This window comes from Xiphophorus maculatus, chromosome 16 (assembly GCF_002775205.1).
Source record: "Xiphophorus maculatus strain JP 163 A chromosome 16, X_maculatus-5.0-male, whole genome shotgun sequence".
Taxonomy (NCBI): Eukaryota; Metazoa; Chordata; class Actinopteri; order Cyprinodontiformes; family Poeciliidae; genus Xiphophorus; species Xiphophorus maculatus.
The window spans coordinates 21,533,200-21,552,672 of NC_036458.1; the positions used below are offsets into that span (position 1 = coordinate 21,533,200).

Sequence of the window (19,473 nt, forward strand, 5' to 3'; positions counted from 1 at the left end):
CTTTCCGACACAAATTGGGACACATTTTTCAGTTGTGAATTTGTTGGCATAGTTTGTGTATACTTAATGACTGTGAGGTATTTATTTTTACACGGCTCGAATGACGTCCCCTGTATTTGTTAATGTGTATGCTTAAAAATGGATACATATAAACTTGATTGAATTTTTCAGATACACACCTTGATATACCAAATACTTTCTAGACACAATATGTTTTATTTTAAGCCAAAGGAAATACTGAGCCTTGAAGCCAAAACGAAGTTTTGGTTCTAATAATTAGAATGAGCGATTCAAACCTAAGAAAATTGTACTGACTATCAAGCATGGTGGGGTGAGAAGCATACTGTGGAACTGTTGCTTTCCACAATGCACATGGTCAATAAAATATACTTCCAAATTCCTCATCATACACTTAATTCAACAGCTATATGGTTAAAACCTGAACACAATTTGGTGTTTCAACAGGATAATGATCCCAAATACAACAGAACTGGTATTGGGATGTGCAAATCATGAAGTTTCTGGAATAGACGCAACTGCGTGCTGTAGAATATGTGCAGATTGTGTTTAAAAGCCAGAAACCACTCAGTTTAAATGAAGTGCACCAAGTCTCCCAAGAAGGGTGGATTTCTGAAAGCAGGATTGTGTTAAACATTCCACTGGTTGTTTATTTTGTGGTCATTTTGTGTGCTTCTGATGGATTTCACAGTTGTTATCTGGAGGCAGATAGTGACTGGAGTTTGAACTTGTTACCCTGTAATAATGCCATGAAGATACATGCTCACAAGGCAACGGAACAGTCATCCTTTTTGCTGCTAATACTAAGAAAAACAGTGTAAGATGAGTGACAGTAGTGCAATGTCTGAATCAGCATGGTGAGAAAACATCTCTGGTAAGATACTGTGTGTATGTGTGTGTGTATGCGTGTGTAAGGGAGAGTGTCCCCTGATGCCCATAGTTGATGTGGCACTCGCTGCATTTATCCCCACCTCCGCCTCCTCTCGATTGGTCACGCCTTAGCTTCGCGGTGCATATGGGGGCAAAATGGCTGCTTCCACCTCCCCGCAGACCCAAACAATAGCGGAAAAGCTGTCTGCTCTCTGCCGCCGGGAGTCCGATGCACTGCGGACCGGTGAGTACCGCGCGCCCTGATTCCTGCGCAGCGCGTGCCCTTTGGATCACACAACGGTGGCGGCGTCGCGCGGCACGTCTCGCGCCGCATCTCCAGTCACATTGTATCCAGACAACAGCCATTAAAAAGATTATTTAAAGAAAAAACAAAAAAAACCCAGTTTTTCTTCTAAAAGACCATGGAAAAGAGAGCTCATGTCGCGCAGAGAGACGCAGGTAGCCCATGACATGCATGTCAGGAGCTCATAAAGCGGGTCATTGTTATTGTTTCGGGGACGAGGGGAGAGTTGGTCCTGCTTTCCGACACAAATTGGGACACATTTTTCAGTTGTGAATTTGTTGGCATAGTTTGTGTGTACTTAATGACTGTGAGGTATTTATTTTTTTACACGGCTCGAATGACGTCCGTTGCTGCGGGATATGTAAAATTACCTACAGTTGCCCAATCCTCGCCATTTTACTGTGCTTTTATTTTTGATAGGGAGGACACGCTGTGCTTTCAAGTATGCCTTTATTTTAAAACTAACTGTACGAGACATCATCTAGGCAACGCTGTAACTTTAACGGACTAAAAAGTGGGAGCTTACGGATAATCTTACCACAACTTATCGGGATAACTGTAATGAAAGTGTCACTTTTTTTACCTGCAAGTGTCGGACTCGCCCACTGTTTTCTCTGCCTTAACGTAGACAAAGTCTAGTTAGCATTTACTCCAAACACACATACACACGCTGAATTTTTTTTTTTAAGAAATAGTATTTCACATGGTCTTTATGTAAAAAATAATGGCGTACCGCAGCCCCCAGAGGTGTCACATCGCCGCTCTTTTACAGTCAGGCGATGAACTGACAGGCGCAGAGCCGCCCACCAGACAAAAAGCATTGTCTGTCTCCGCGTCTCTTTTGATTTACCGATTTGTCGCAGAAAATGGCACTTTTGTCCCAGGAATGCCTGACTGCGGAGAAACGAGTCTGCCATATTTGCCTCATGCTCTAGTGCAATTATGACCCTTTTTGACAGGGATTCATCTCTCCAATCATTTCTGTTTACGTGCATTCCAGCAGAAAAGCTGATAAAGGACTGAAATATTGCAGGCAGGGAGCTCACTTTGAGTTGACTTTTTTTTTTTACACAGTGGTGTCTTAGTAAATTAAAATATTTAAAAGCAAATTAAATTTATTGTTTTCATTTATAAAGTGGAACTCATTTATAATAAACAGTCATTACACACAGATATATTTTTGTTGATTTTCGTGATCAAAATCGAGTTTATCAGAAAATTATAAAGTTATAGCAGATATCCAGCAGACTGGTAGTGACTGTTAAGCCATACTAGATAATTACCAAATAACAGGACTTGGTTGATTTTTATTATCAGTATTGTATTGGGGGAAAGTTCAGTGGAAGGAAAAAGTCTGATAAAAGAAGTGTGCATGAGTAAAAGGGGTCATGTCTTCAAGAAAGCATGTCTTCCTATCCATCTGTGTATCTATCCATCCTCATGTATTGCGAATCAGCTGTATTTTAAAGTTGAATGTTAATTTGTTCAAAATAAGCTCTTCACATGTTAATTGTAATCTATAACATGTCACTAATGTGTTGTAATCTGTCATGTGTTTAATTAGGGGAAGTTTTACTGTAAAATTCCACTATAGTCACTGAACAAAAGCACAACTCTGTTTTTTAATGATATGATCATAAACTCAATGTCACATGACTGCAGCAAAGGGTTGAATTGACATCACTTTGGGTGGGTTGTTAGAAGAAATGTTAGTTCATTCACAGTGAATGTCACATGTATGTGTTCTTATTAGCTTAAATAATAAAAAATATAGTTTGTTGCAATATCTTATCATTTACCATTTTAATTCTTGATCAGCCATATTAACGTCAACATTTATATGAACTTCCTGTTTTGTGTAGCCGATGACAAGGAAGCAGCCGATGAAGAGGATGAGGAGGGTCTGCGACTTTCCTCACTGGATGCTCTTTGCTTCAGTACTGGAAAAAAGGACAGCCTCTCCCTCAGGGAGGTTGTAGATGGCAAGGGTGAGCGCAGAGAAATCAGAAATCTACTTCACCGAAGTATTAATACCGCTAGAACTTTCCACTGTCTGTCAACCACAAACTTCTATGTGTTTTAGAAACTTAAAATTCAGTTTATGACAAAATTATGTTATAATAGTTGTCCAACATACTGTTATTGACACCCTCTTTAAGGAGATTACGCCACTCTAGATAATTGCCAAAGAAAGTCACTTGGTTTATTTTTATTATTATACTAGGGGAAAGTGAAGTAAAAGGAAAAAGTCTGGTGGGAAAAAAAAAAGTTTGTAAAAACTTTTTACCTGTAAAGGGGTGACCTCAACCTTGACAGGATAGTTAAGGAAAGCCCATTTTGCATACAGGTGAAAACTTTTTGAATACCTCTGGCCATTTGAACCACACATGTAACACAATTTCTCGTCTTTTACAGTCAAGAAGTGGAAATGTGAGGTCTGTGACTCTCAATTCGAGAGCAGACGTGGACTCTCCATCCACTCTCGCGCTCACTTGCGCCAGCTGGGCTTCACCGTGTCAGAGAGTGGCGGGTCGGCCATCGAGCTGCTCCACCGGGTAGCCGTGGAGCGCAGCATCGACGGCAAAATCAGCTCATCTCTGCTGACGCCCAAGAAGCCCTCCCAGCCCGTCTCCCTCAAAGCCGAAGAGATGGAGGACGTGGAGTTGGACGAGAAGCCCATTCCTCTCTCCATACTGGCCAAAGCGGCGAAGGCGGTGCCCTCCGGCTCCGCTACGCCCACGCCGTCTCCAGGTGCCTCTCCAGCTCCAGCTCATTCCAGCTCACCTTCCTCAGTAGTGAAGAAAGCCCCCATTTCATCTCTACTGCCCGTGTCTTCCCTGTTGCGCTCACAAGAGCACAAAGTTGGGGGGCTGAAATGCCTGACCTCTAATCTATCCGCTGCCTCCGGAAACGCAACATCCAAACCGCTCTGGGCTCCGCAGGAGAACGATGCTCCTCTCAACCTCAGTAAGCATCATCACTCTGGCCCAAGACTGAGTTCTAGTAATTGTTCAGTCTTATCAGTGCTAATTCACTGATGGACCAAGTACTCAGTTTTATCACTTAAATCAAAGCACTGATCCTACTCGTCAAAGTAAAAGTAGCTCTGTCAACTTATTACTTAAGTCAAAGTATTAGAGTACGTGTTTTCAAAAATACTTAAGTATTGAAAATACCTCAAATTTTGAAGTTGTTTTTTCAGCGGTCAAGAATTGTTGGAAAAATTATCTGCTAATTTGTACAATTCTTCAATCATAGATCATAAATAATGCATTAGTCTTGATTTTTCTATCTTTTCTTGATGATCAAAGACATTTTAAAATTTCATGCGTTATTCATTCAGGGATACACTCTGTAGTTTTATTGTGTGTCAGTGGAACAAAATAGACAAACTATACAAACAAGGCCAATGGAAGTAACAAGTAACGAAAGCCTTTGGAGAAATGTAGTGGAGTAAAAAGTATGATTTTATCATTATATTATAGTGCAGTGAAGGTCTTAAGTTTTCCCAAAAAATGTTACTCAAGTACAAATGTTCAAAAACTGTACTTCAGTACAGTTTTGACTTTCGCTGGTGTTAATTCAATGATTTCCTGTTTGTTTGCAGCACTGGATATGGACTCCGACAAGGACATCGTTTGTCAGCTGTGCGGCGCCTGGTTTGAGACTCGTAAAGGCCTATCCAGCCACGCGCGAGCCCACCTGCGACACTTTGGCGTTGAGTACTCAGAGTCCAAAGGCTCTCCTATTGAACTCCTGAGCCAGCTCATGGACACAGATGACTTCAAGCACAAGGCGAGTGCGCTGGAGCTGGACAGTCCCACGGAAACTCAGGGCGTGTCCCCAGCGCTTTCCCCCGCAAAGCAGTCGCTGCTAACGCTCTCTTCTTCTTCCTCCGCATCACTCCTCTACAAAGTGACCACAGTTGGGGGTGGGTCCAAAACTACCTCTGCCTCGTCTCTACCAGGTCCGCCTGCCAAGCGTCTCAAGACCTCTTCCATGCAGGTCTTCCGCCTCAGCAGCGGGGAGCTGATGGCCCTTCCACACAGTAAGTGACGCATGATGCAGTACCTTGCAAAAAATGTTTCTTCCTCTTGAAGTTCTACATGTTACAACCACCTTTTGTTAGGATTTTATTTTACTGATAAAGACAAAGTAATGTGTATTTGTGAAATGAAAAGAAAAGTCTAAAAGTAAGAATTCTCTTGTCTGCTAGATGAACCTCCAAAGGAAATAGGATGCGAGTATTGTGGGGAGTATTTCGAGAATCGCAAAGGCCTCTCCAGCCACGCCCGCTCCCACCTGCGCCAAATGGGGATTACTGAGTGGTCTGTCAATGGGTCTCCAATTGACACGTTGCGGGAGATCATCACCAGGCGAGGCCTGCCCTGCGCCCTTCCTCTCAAGCCTCTCAAATCCCCCCCACCGTCCTCTCCGGGACCTCCTCGCTCTCCTCTGTCGCCTTCCTCGTCTCCACTCCTCAGCCGCCTGCCTTTCACCTTCGCACGCCCGTCCAGTCCTCCTCAGTCAGTGATGTCCAAATCCAGCTCAGCTCCACCGATGTCTCCGAGCAGCCTGGCTCTCAAGCCAAAGCCGGAGCCAGTGCAGGTGGAGGTCACTGCACCCGGGTCTGTGGGAAGAGCCGGAGGTTTTCCGGTTGAGCCGCCAAGCTCGAACTGGAGCAAGTCCGACAAAGTTTATCCCCTTAACCTAGGTAAATTGAAAGAATTTCAGGTGTAATTGTTGTACATTCATTTCCTAATGAAAATTGTAATATATTGTTTTACCTCCTGGTTTCCTCTCAGCCATGGCCCATGAAGTGGAGCCTACGAGGGACATTCGATGCGAGTTCTGTGGGGAATACTTTGAGAACCGCAAAGGTCTATCCAGCCACGCGCGCTCCCATCTGCGGCAAATGGGCATCACGGAGTGGTCTGTCAATGGCTCGCCCATCGACACGCTGAGGGAAGTCATGCACAAGCGACGGTCCAGTAGCTCATCTCGCTTGGACCAAGGAGTGAAGAAAGAGTCCAGGCAAGGAACCACCAGTCCGCTGTGGGAAAACGCAGCAGGAGCCCGTGGCTCAGATGGTTTGGGTGTTTCAGGCTACCAGTCCTCCAAGTTTCGTAAATCTCCTCTCAGTTTGGTGCAGTCCGGGTCGAGGATGCTCAAGCAGGGCCTCGGCCCCGTGGGTCCATCTGTCTCCCAGCCTGCAGGGAAGTTGTTCCGATTGTCCCCTCTGGCCAAAAGGCCCATGTCAGATAAGACCCAGTCAGCAGAGGCCGTTGCTTCACACGCACATCGACTTAAGACTTTTCCATCGCTTCCACACGATTTCTCCTACAAAAGGAAACCTTCACCAGAAAAGCACGGACACCAGGGTAAGCTGCAGCCATCATGCTCATGCAGAGTCCCTTCTAATTCCGATCATTCATCCCTAAACAAGAACTCTAATCCCTTTCTGTGTTTTTCAGACCCCAGTTGTGAGCTGTGCGGCTTCTACTTTGAGAATCGTAAGGCTTTAGCCAGCCACGCGCGCGCCCACCTGAGGCAGTTTGGCGTGACTGAGTGGTCTGTGAACGGGTCGCCTATCGAGACTCTGAGCGCTTGGATACGCAGCAGACCACAAAAGGTCCTGGAGATGCACCGCAACTACATGCAGGGTAACCGCTCCTCCCCGAAGAAGGTAAGGACCCCTCGGTCTTTGTTGGAAATGCACCGCCGAGGTAGAATTTAGTGGCTGGCAAAGGTTTTCATGCCTGTTTAACTTTAGCTCATTCTGCAAAATCGTCACCTCCTGAAGTAATTTTTTGCCAAGTGATTTTGGCAAAAAAAAAAAAATCACTTTTAGGAAGGTGACAATAGGCCAACCACAAACTCTGGGGTTTTTGGGGGGGTTTTATGTGATAAACCAACACAAAGTTTGTTTAAAATTTGAAGTGTGCTTTTTGCATTTGTATTAAGCTTACTTTCTTCTGATACTGTTAAATCAAATCTAGTGGAAATGTTTGCCTTAATAGTGACTTGAGTGGAGTTTTGTGTAAACTTATCAGTTTACAGTCATATTCAACTCGAGATCAGAATATTTTATAAAAATTCATTTATTTTTGTGTCAGTTCAATAAGAGAAACACACACTGTACAGTAATTACAAATACTGATGTTTTCAAGACTTTATTTCTGGTAATTATTATGCTTTGCTCTGATGATGTAGAGGTTTACCTCCCAGCAGAACAAGAACCTTAAAAATACAACCAGAGCTACAATAATAGCTTTTTTAAAACAGATTATTTTCATTAGAGAATATTAATGTGTCAGAAAGGCCCACCCAGATTGAATTGAGAATCTGTGGCAAAACTTACAAATATCTGATTACAGGTAGTCTTCATCAAGTCTCACAAAGGTTATGATTTTGCAGAAAGAATGGACAAAAAACTCCTTGTTTAGAGCCACAGCTGTATTTGGAAAACTAATGTACAGTACACAGGTTTTTCTTTCGATACACATTTACCTGCGACACTGTGTTGTTCAATCACATAAAATCCCAGTAAAATAAACGTCACATCCAATATGTTCCAGAAGGATCTCTAGATGAATGGCAGTTCTTATTAAATGCAGACGTGTGATTTGATTTTTGATTAACGAGCTTGTTCAAGAAAAAACTATCAGCGCTAAAAATCCTTGTGTTCTTAGCAAGTAGTCAGGTAAATACATAGTAAAAGCTGATAGCCTGCTGTGCTGTTTCTTCAGTTTTCTCCTTCCAGGGTCTTTAAACAACCTTCCTGCTTTCAGATCAGTCAGGCCTCTGCTGGCTGCACGACAGACATTTTGTGTCCTGGAAAGCTTGCAGACGTGTTGTCTCGCAGCTCAGAGCTTTACTGTTGATCCTGTGTCTTTACTCCCTGTAAAAAAAAAAATCACTGTGGGGACAGATGCCAGAACGACTCTGCTATTCACTTGATAGTTACCATAGTAACCAGGGTGCCTGGCAGCTTATGTTTCATCTTCAGATAAATTATAGCGAGCTGTTGATGGAAGAAAATGTGTCGAGTCTTTTTTTTTTTTTTTTTTTTTTTCCTCCCCTGTTCTGAAATTAGTTTCTGGCGCATTTGCGTCACTCTCTCTCACACCTTTTTCTCCAAGCTCTGATTTGAAACACATATGGAGCAGAAACTACTCTTTAAATATCTTTGGGATCATAGTACAAAGGTTTGTTGCTGTTTTTTTTCAACCCAACTAATATGCAGGTATCAAAACTGCAGCAATGTTAAACACGTAAAAATAATTAGAAACCTATTTTATATTGTTGTTATTGAGGCAACAATAACATGTAAGACTTTGAAAAGGAATGAACCACAGAGGTTTTAAAAGTTGTGTTTTTACTGAGCAGATAGCCCACAGCCTTGGTGGTGTTTGTGTTCAGGCTGATTAGATGTTTCAGGGTGAAGCTGGGTGGGGTTGTGCTGTGAGGAGTGTGATGCCGTCTGTCTAATAATAGGGATGATGTGTCCTAGAGGAGCTTCTTCCATTCGTGAGACAGTACTAAAACTTGTTTGAGTGCCCTGCAAAAATATCCACACCCCTTTCTCTACATTTTTTTTTGTCACATTACAATGTCAAGTTTATTTTTTATTTTTTTAAATAGGACAAGACGTATTAACAAACATTTACATGCAAATCGATAGGATTATAGCCAAGTGACTAATTTCCATCGTTCGTCTCATTGGCAAGTTGATGTTAACACACAATAAAAAAAAACAAGGATGAAAACAAATGAACACTACTAAATAAAAAAAGTGGACATAATCCATACATGTGCTCAATGTTGACATTTTTGGCTTTCCAAGATCCAGTTCTGCAGTAATCTTTCCTCTGTTTCATTGGCATTTTATTTGTTAGACCAAAAGAGACGTTTTCTTCACGTAAAAAAATCAGAAAATTGAGGCTTGTATTTGTATTCGTCCTGCCCGAGTCAATACTTTGTAGAACCATCCTTCCACCAGCTTTTGAGCATCTTGAAACTGAAATGTTTGCCCATTCTTCTTTGCAAAATAGTCGAACTCAGTCAGATTTAATAGAGAGCATCTGTGAACATCAAATTAAAGTTTCACCACAGATTATCTTTTCTGAACTGTTCCATCTTAGCTTTGGCTGCTTGCTTAGACTCATCTAGCCGCTTTTCTTCTAGGCTTGCTCTGTAATTTATCTCCACTTACTTCAGATCAACTCTAAGCCAGCTTCTCTGTCCTGAATGTATAAAATCAACCCCACATTATGATGCTACCACCATGCTGGGGATGTATTGGTAGGTGTGCAGTTACTAGCATACGTTTTGATCACCTTTATTTACACTGAGATTAATTTACACACTGGTAACTTCTGAAGGCTATTTCATGCACTGGACTTTATTTATGGGTATCAGAGTAAAGAGGGATTTCCTTGTACTTCTTTTTGAATCAAAGTCATTTTTGTAACTTTCAATTTGTACTTCATAGATATTAATAATGCTTATGATACCGATCAGATAACATGCTAACTCTGTAGTTAAATCATTCTTAACATGATTTAGAAATTGTTGAAATCTTACAAATACAAAGCAACAGATGTAGTAATAAGGTAATAAAGCTATCTGTGTAGTCTGTTAAATCTTCCTGTACTTAATGCATTTTGTTTCCTGCACATTAGCATTCCTTGTCATTGTGCACGATCAGAATGTCAGATGATTTGTATTTATTTTTTTACATTCAGGCCAGAGAGTTGAGTGTTTCTCCATCTTGGAAGATTTTGAGGTCCACCTTGGCTCGCTTGTAATTTTGTTAAAGCCTCGCTATTTTTCTGCGCTTGTGGCTTGAGTAACTATTTGGCGTCCGCAGCCAGAAATTTGCTGCTATTTAGTAGAATGTGCAGCGTTTGCACTACTTTTCTGTCTGGCAGGAGTTCACTTTCAGTTTTATCTAACGTGTGCATGTGCCAAATCTTTTTTTCTTTTTTTTTCCTCATTATTTCCACAGTTACCCATAGCATGTCACAGACGCCGAGGATACACTTAGGATTACACTTTCGACTAAAGTTTTATTTAAAAAAAAAACCTTTTTCTGAAAGGGAAAACGCAACACGTCTACAGGTTCCAAACTTCTATGATATAGTTAACTCAGCTTCTTCTGCGGCTGGTATGTGCCAGAAGCTGACACACAAACTCACTCTCTCAAACTAAACCAGCAGGTTCCTTTTAACGTGCTACACAGATGGCGCCTGCATTTTCACTTATGGTTATAAATTATGCAATTTGGGAACTGGCACAACACCATTTGCTGAAAACTGTAGTTTGTATTCTACAGTAAGAGAAACAATGGCTTGTCGTTTATTTTTCACAGACTTCAAATTTATCCTCATTAGCAAATAACATACCTACTTTGTGCTACGTTCAGCTGTACAATCATGCGATTAAATGTAAGTATCGAGGAAAATAAAGCGGGGAAAATACATTTTGAACAGACTAACTTTTTCTTTAATTAAACATGTTTCTCATGGGGCTATTGACACGAAATTCATATTAGATTATCAGTAACAGCCCAAGTAATCCTCACACACAGAGATATGAACGTGGAAAAGTTTATGAATTAAATTCTATGTAATAAAGTGGAATAATTAAAGTTGAGTATAGGACACACTCACTGAGCTTTATTTAATCCCAGCGCCTCTTAAGTGTTTTCCAAATGTTTTTCTTCAGCAGTGGAGTCTTGCGCTGTAAATCTTCACAAAGGCAACTACAGTTGAGCGCACTATTTATGTACATGTAGCTGGTCCTTATCTTCTGAAACGCTCAGTGGATCTCATCAATTTCCAAATGGTGTTGATTTGAGTTCGTAACTACATGCAAGAGATCCACAGCTGCAGACTCTTTAAATGGACATGATCTAGCTGTATTTAATCATCTCTGGAAACAGTTAGCAATTAATCCCACACGCTGTCCAGATTCATACACCAACATTGTTTTAAACCCCGTAGTCATATTCATCACTTAACTCTGCCACACCTGGCTAAAAAATGTTATTTTCTATCAAATAAGTAGACAAGCACAGATATATTTAGGTTAATGAACGCTGACACTGCCAAAAAACCTTTTTTTTTTGCAGAAATATTCAGGACTCATAATCCTGGACACAGCTTGATTTTCTCTACAAGGCCACACTGATTTGAGCTTATCCTACACTCCTTTCTAAATTAAATCTCCAAATCAACAGATTTTCCACAGGTTTGATACGTCGGGCCCTCTTGAGTTGTAATTGGCTCTAGAAACTCTCCTGGTGATTTCCTTGACTCCTCTGTCACCTGGACTTGGGAGGGTTATGATGAAATGTTGTTCTTACCACTTCCTTATTATGGCCCTAACGGCGCTCGCTGGAACATTCAGAAGTTTAGAAATAATGCCTGTAGCCAATCCCATCAGCATGTTGCGCAACAGTAAAGTTGCGACGGTACGGAGAAAGCTCATTGCTTTTACTTATGTGTCTTGCGTGATAACCTGCTAATGAGAAACAACCTGTTACTAAACCAGTCTGTTAATTAGCACAGATAGGAGGCAGAATTGCTTTCTAAATACTCAGATTTCAGTTCTTTTTACATGGTTTTAATGACTTTTATAACAGTTTATTACACATGACTTAATGCTTGGTGTAATTTAAGTGACACTGCTGAAATCGATGGGAATTTCATGTCAATATATATTTACTGATTCAAATATATGCGTATAATATTTATTTTCTCTGCTTTATCCCATTTTCTGTCACTTGAACAAATCTAACCCAACATGGTAAGGCATCCAAACCCAACATAACTGTCCATAAATGAATTAAAAAAATAATAAGAAGCAACATGTTTTAACCTAAAAGTCACCTGCTGCTGCTGATCATGAAAATATATTTATTTTTTTTAACGGTTGAGCATATTTTGGAGACGAGGGATCTTAAATAAAAGCATGACCATCTGGTCTCGTTTTGTTAAGACTAGATATTCAGATCTGATTCTTGGCTGCTCGTTTTTTTTCTGGCTATGATAAACTCAGTTGTAGCTTCCCAGTTTTATATTGATCATATTCAGAGCTCATGTATGTTATAAAGTCTATTCAGAACATCGTCTTTCGGCAGTGATAGTATAGTTTTCCTTAAAGCGCTGCTGATAGATCACTTGTTTTTCCGTGTTCCAGAAGACGAGCTCACCTCTCACCTCTTCTGTGGATTCTGATCATGTCCTCCCAATCTCATCGCAGAAGGCCCACTCCTCCTCGTCCCCTTCTTCCTCTCAGTGGTCTTCTTCCCTGGCCGCTAGCCTGGCTCGGCCGCGGAGCCAGGAACTCCGCCGGGGCTCCTCCGAGGCCACCGACGAGGAATCGGGGGCCGCCTTGCGGTTGGCTCCGGCCAGGGCTGGCGGAAGCAGCCCCACCTTCTCGCGCCTCGGCAGCAGCCTTCAAGCACAGGTGGCCCGCAGCGAGCTGAATGTCCGCCTGCCAAGAGGTACGCACAGAAACACAGCACTCTGTGGCACTCGTGCACAAACCTGAAATATTCACATGCAGGTAGACCTACATGCAGGTGTAGGTGTAGCAACTTGAACAAGTTTCAAAACTGGGTCTGTCATGATAACAAATTTTCTGGACGATAAATTATCCCAGAAGTCATTGCGATAAACGGTAATATTGTTCTTTTTAGACCATTTTCAAGTAATATAATGGCAAAGGCATAATAATGCAAAAACACATTATCAACTATCAGTGAACTTTAAATTCTAATAAACATTTAATGCTGAAACATTTTAAATGTCTTAATTAAACCAACAAATCAAATTCTGAAGTCTCAGTATCAGATTCATCCTTAGTAAAAATGGCAGGTTGCAGCAGATTGAAGACTTTTGTGATCCAGTTTTGGTAGAAAGAGAGAAAAAAGAAAGACAATAAATTATGCAAATGAAAATCCTTGAGTTTGTTTTGATTTGTCATTTCATTAATTGATTCATTGATTGCAGGCCTACAATTGTAGCTTTTTAAGATAACAGTTGTGTGCTTAAGTAATGTTTTAGATCAAAGCAGATTTTTCTGTGTACTGCCAAAGTACATGAAGTTGAAAAGATCTTCGTTATTATTTCATTTAGAGAAATTTTCAAATGCAAAAACCGCTATTCGTTCATATTTTACCAGTTCATAATTATGCCGTTTTATCAACGTCACACCACACATGAACCACTTTGGCCGACTGGGAAGAAGCAACGGCGATAGTTTGTAGACTGTTATTGCTGGTCTGTCATGGCAGTTGTTTTGTCTTCTGTGTATTTTGGATTCACCAACCGTGTTTCTGTCACGTCACTTTCTGATTGGCCAAATGTCACATTATACAGGCTGGGTTGATTGCCTCACATGCTGCGATATCGAGCCAAGACGATCAAACATGTTGAATGTTTTTTTAGATTTTAGATTGCCGTGTTCTTGTCGTCCTTCCATGTGGACCACATCCCTCTTACCACACCACACACTGCACAGATATCTCTTAAAATTATCTTAAGAGCCATACTGACAATCAGAGCATCCTTAAGAATGTTAGCTTTGATGCTAACTGCTTTGTTGTTTCTACATGTTGGATAAAGGTTGGCATTTTTTACCGTTTTCTCCAGTTTTTTCAGTGAAAGCATCAATTAAAATCAATAAATTTAAATAAATATGATTAAATGCCTTCACTGTTTGTAGTTTAATGGTTCAAATCACACTTCTTTGTGTGACAGGTTTCCTAAAGAAGCATTCTACCAAGGGGAATGTTTTTCTAGAGCAGTATTTGTATTTGGGGGGGGCTATAATTGTTGTGACACACAGGCACAGCCAAACAATTACCTAACATAAATAATTGTTATCACAATAGTACCACAAAGATATTGAGATGAGACTTTAAGACCATATTGCCTAACCAAATGTGTACAGAAAATAAATGCATAAGTAATAGAAATCTTACTGGCAGAACATGCAAACCAAAAATGTGTTATAGATTTTCCTGTTAGCTCTTAGTAACTTCAACAAGTTTCAAAACTGGAGTCCTCCTCCATATTAAAAAGTGATTATAGACATGAATTGTGCTGCGTTCTCTTGCTCTAAGGTTTCGAGCGTCGGCCTTTGAAGCACCCATCCTGCCCAGACGGAGCCGACAGGGACAGTGGCTCTCCAAAGCCCCCGCGCACAGGAACCGTCCCCTCCCTCGTACCCAAGCCACCTTCCTACCCACTGGTCAAACTGGTGGGCAAGTTCTACACCCTGAAGTGCCGGTAAGGAAAACCTATGAGCTCAGTTGTATCCATGAAAGAAAGAAACACTCAGGGCAGTAAGGGTGTTTTCACGCCTGATAGTCTGGGGACCAAAACCAACATTTGTTACATTTTCAACTGGTGCGGTTCTCTTTCACATTGCACTGTGGAACCAAACTCTTTGAGTTACTTGTTAATCTCCTTGCCTGTGGAGGCACTGCACCAAGAACCACTGAAGAAACAATACAAAAACCTCAGAAGAAGAACAACTTCCTTCTACATAAAATGTAAACAAGAATGGAGTCAGATTTGAGCAGATTTTTCTTTTGTCTTTGGCAAAAAACTACTGCTAGAAGTCCGCTATTCTCTTGCGTTGGTTTTGGTTGTAAATACCCAGAATGCCCAGTGCTTTAGTGGTCCGCTAAGTTTTTACATTTGCATTCTAACTGCACCGGAGTTCACTTTTTTGGTCCTCATCACAGTTTGATTTAACGCATTCCCTTCTCCCCAATCGAACTGGATTTTGAAGGCCAACAAACTAGAGTTAGATTAAAGCGGAGCAAAAAGGATTTGGTGTGGACGCACCCTTAATATTGGTAATGTTGAGACTATCAGTTAAAGAACTGTGTGGCTGAGTTTTAAATAGCGCCTTTAATCCTCAAACTGCAGTTCCTTCCTCCTCTGCCTCTAAAGCTTTTCTCCACTTTAGCCGCTGATGCAGTGTGAAGTATTTTGTAAACCTTTTGGGATTCTCAGGCAACACAAAAAGTACTTAGGTTCTGATGTAACTGCAGTAAAAAAAACCTTAAAGAATTTAACTTCTCCCAAGGGAGAAAGTGGCCTGACAACATCAACTGCGTGCTGCAATGTTCTTATTTCTTTTACTCCAACAACTGCTTCTATTATATCGTGGTTATATTCAGCGGTTCTGTTAGTTTTTTCTTTGTGTTATTCAGGTTCTGCGAGGTGGAGTTCCACGGCCCACTGTCGGTGCAGGAGGACTGGATCAGACACCTCCAGCAGCACATCTTCAAGATGAACTACAACAAGCCTGCCGCTCTAAAAGCAGCCACCGCCGACGGCCACAACCCAGACAACAACTTGACCCCGGTCCACGCCTCCGACCCCAGTTCAAGAACTGTCTCCAGCCCGACCCGCTCCACGGCCCCCAACAGCCACTCCCCCACGCCCGTGGCGGAGTTCGCTCCCACCGTAACTGTCAAAGAGATCACACAGGTTTCAGAGGAGCAGGCCGCCATAATCCCCACTCCCATTCCTCTCCCCACACAGATGGTGTGAGCCCGAGCTCCTCGCGCGTCACCGCTTGTTTTGTTCGCCCACCGCTTTTTCCTTCCTGCAACCTCCAGAAACTGTAATAAGAGAGGAGCTTTCTCCATCATAAGAGCCCTTTTGAAGCCCCCCAAGCACCTTTGAAGCATCTCTAGACTGTTCCTAAGTCCTGTTGCCACGGGAACGAAGCTTTCCTGGCTCCGCTTTGGGTTAGGGGATGGGTGATAATGGGAACTGTCCGAGGTCATGAGGAGAGATCAAATACTACTTTGTGTTTGCCTTGTTTATACTGAATGTTCAGATATTTCTGTACCTTTCCCAATCACTGGGACACTAAGAGGCTAACATGAACCCTTTATCATACTTTTACTGCCCTGTCTACTACAGCTCAACCCTCCATCCTCACACGAGCAAGACTTGTGAGATGAAGGGAATCCTGACTGAATTTCTAATCATGCTCGTCTCACCACTGAGACTTTTAGGTGTGTGATAAAACACTTGGTGTTAAAAAGGCACTTTTAAATTTGACACTGTCATCCTGCACTTAATGAAACAATTTACATGTGTTACCGTGACATTTTGGAACAACAAGTAGAAGCACAAAACTAAAAAAACAATCACTCAGATTAACCTTTTTGTTGTAATACTGTCCCCCAAAGTCTACATATATATTTAGCTAGAATGTAGCGATCTTATATACATGTTAATACACAGACACACATACAGTCATTTTCAAAAGTATGCATACTTTTAGAACTTTTTGATTTTTGTCATAAACTTTAATGCATTTTATTGGGATTTTATGTGACAGATAGACCAACACATGATAGTGTCTGAATGTGAAGTGAAAAGAAAATTAACCTTAATTTTCCGCAAATATCGCCAATGCTAATAACACTCATTTTAATTCAATTCAGGTCGATTTCACTTTCCAGCAATTTTTCCTATTGAGCATGCATGTGGTGAAAGTAGAAAGGAAAAAAATCCCCTTTAACAGGATTAAGCTGCATTAGAACCAGGCTCAGTGTGCCAAACTGGGCCTTTTTGTACAGACAAGACACACAAACAAACAAAAACCAGAAACGCTGATCCAGGAGTAATATCTATGCCAGCTAGGACAATGATGTACCGTAATCTGCGGACTATTGAGTGTGACTGAATATAAGCCACATTCACTAACTTTGAAAAGAAAAAAAAAGTGTACATATGTAGGGCGCACTTATCTATAAGTCATAGGTGACCATCACTATCTACAATAATTCTTTATTTTATTTATATATATATATATATATATATATATATATATATATATATAGTAGCCTACCAGTAAAAAACATTGATTGCTATCTTCATCCTTCTCATGAGCACTATAACACTTAACGCATCTCAATTTCACATTCATCTTGAGGCAAATTTGCTTGAGCTTGTCCAATCTTTCAAAATCCGCAGGTTAAAGGTTGTATGTTAGCCACATCACAAGGTTCCAAACCTCTGAAAAAAGTAACAGCTTGTAGTCTAAAAATTACCGTAGACCAAGGAATGTTCCAAACTTAGATCAAAGTCCAATTGAAAATCTGTGTCAAGATGAAAGATTCTTTTTAAAAGATGTTTTCCATCTAATGTAAAACATTAAAGATTTAGTGAAAATGTTCTGGTAGCGACAAAAGACTTACGGCATCAGGTGCGTCTAAAACCTATGAATTTTGAGGGGCTGAGTGCAAATGTGCAGCAATTTTTTTCTTTTAATATTCTTTCTTTAAAAGGATTAAAGCACATATCAGTTTTCTGCAACTTCACAATCAAGCAGTGCTTTGTGTTAGCATAGAATCTAAACAAGCTACATTGACGTTGTTATGGAAAAATATAAAAGCAAAATAAGTTCAAGGGGTATGAATACTTTTGGAAGGCCCCTTCCACAGTAGAAACACATGAATCCCCAAACCTTTGCTTATGATTCTACTGATGTTTGTGCCTGTCTTCATGTTACAGCTCCACAGCAGCGCCACCTGCTGTCACGACTGAAGTTTTCCCAGCCTTGACCTTTGACGACTTAGGTCAGAGCCCTCGGTTACTCATTTCAGTTCGTCCATTCAGTGTTGCCATGTTCTTCCTGCCTTTTTTTTTTTTTTTACATAACCCAAATTATTTATTTTTTATTTTGCATCTGAATGTGGGAAATTTCATTCTGTTTAAAGCCGAAAGTATCATTTAAAAAAAAAAGTAGGTCACCAGTTTGCGCCTGTTTGTTTGTACATTTTTGTACATTCACTGCAAATATGTCCTTTTTTTTCTTTAAAGGTAAAAAAAATTCAAGTCAAGCTGCTTGAATAAAAGACGCCTCCTTAGATAAAACGGACTCGTGTGTGAGCCTGTCTTGTCGTAGAGTCCAGTCAAGACTTGAAATGCATCCATGGTTGTGAAGGATGTGCCAAAGAGCCTGTTTACTTCCATGTCTTGCCTCTGTAAAAGCTGTTTACATTGGACCCGACGGTGGAGAGCTAGCACACGCGCAACGGACAACGACGGACTGGAGCGGCGTTCGGAGTAATCCTGCTTCCTTATAAGACTTCATGGGACTTAAACCGTTGTTACTGTAGAGCTCTATTTATTCCAGTTGCAAACCAAACAGGAGTTGACAAGGGGGCGGGGCTCTCGAGAGCCGCCAGTCCACATCTAGAAACCTCTGGATCCGGAGGCCGTCACCTGAGATCCAGTTTCATTTTTGTTTGTTTTAGGTCACCGTGTTTCAGAAGTGAAGAGACATACCATGTAGGTTGTTGACATTTTATGGTGTGTTCCAGTGTCCGCTTAAAACAATGACTGTTCGATCCAAATGATTCCTCAATCCTTCTATGGACTATATACACAGTACATACCTATATAAACTACATATACTTAAAGAAACTGCTGGTGCTAATAGAGCCGTCAGCATCTCTGTTAGCAAAGTAGTTAAACAAAAAGTGAACTTAAATTCCTTTATTGTGATTTGATTTCGACATTTGATGCTTTGTATTTTTATTGATCTGTGCGTTTCTGTACTTGCAGTCCTGAGGAGGTGACTCTTGGGGTATTTTTTTTTTAAATTTTTATTATTATTTTTATTATGTTATCTGTTCGTTTCTCCAAGCTGAAACTTGGTGCTGGTGGGAATGGTGGCGACTGATGTTCATTCGGTGGTCACAGAACACTTAAACAGGGGGACCGCTTTGCCAATTGATGTGGGATCCTCCTTTCTCTGCGTATGAGAAGGCCCAGAGTGTACCTGGTGGAGCCTCGGCGGGTGCGGCTTGCTGTTCTGTGTGCGAGTGTGTGTATGTTTTATGTTTGAGTGTTACAATAGCAGCTGAGGAACAAACAGTACTGTACACAAAGGGTAATGTTTTAAGTGAATCAACTCCAGAAAAAAAACAATAAATGTGATTACAATTTCAGACCTGGCCATTTCCTTTTTGGGGGGAATGGAGCCTTACACATTTTGCCGGGTTTTGTTATGGCAAATGTTAATGAGCAAACCCGTCCATCCACTGTCTGGGCTTCATTTTGCAGGGTCAGGGTGACATTTGACAGGTCGCCAGTCCATCGAGGGGTTAATGTAAACCCTTTGGATGGAACACATTTTCTCCACTAGGGGGAGATATGTAACAATCATTAACATCAACGAATGGATTACTGCTGTCCTAATAAATGAGTACATAATTGAAGTTCTATTTA

The 19,473-nt window shown here is 41.1% G+C and overlaps 1 protein-coding gene across 8 annotated transcripts in view; it reads left to right on the forward strand.

The window, feature by feature from the left end:
* LOC102229415 (protein Wiz) overlaps positions 1-19,193 on the forward strand; it is a 34,394-nt gene extending 15,201 nt beyond the window's left edge. For 4 of the 8 annotated variants that reach the window (XM_023348530.1, XM_023348532.1, XM_023348534.1 and 1 more), the window contains 9 exons: positions 3,055-3,180; positions 3,608-4,159; positions 4,800-5,240; positions 5,409-5,906; positions 5,998-6,573; positions 6,667-6,878; positions 12,398-12,704; positions 14,328-14,493; positions 15,429-19,193. In XM_023348530.1, coding sequence (XP_023204298.1) covers positions 3,055-3,180; positions 3,608-4,159; positions 4,800-5,240; positions 5,409-5,906; positions 5,998-6,573; positions 6,667-6,878; positions 12,398-12,704; positions 14,328-14,493; positions 15,429-15,771 — 3,221 coding nt within the window. In that variant the 3' untranslated portion in view covers positions 15,772-19,193. The remainder of the gene's footprint in view (positions 1-3,054; positions 3,181-3,607; positions 4,160-4,799; positions 5,241-5,408; positions 5,907-5,997; positions 6,574-6,666; positions 6,879-12,397; positions 12,705-14,327; positions 14,494-15,428) is intronic. The other 4 variants (XR_002754092.1, XR_002754090.1, XR_002754091.1 and 1 more) reach the window with 4 other exon arrangements.
* The last annotated feature ends 280 nt before the right edge of the window (positions 19,194-19,473 follow it).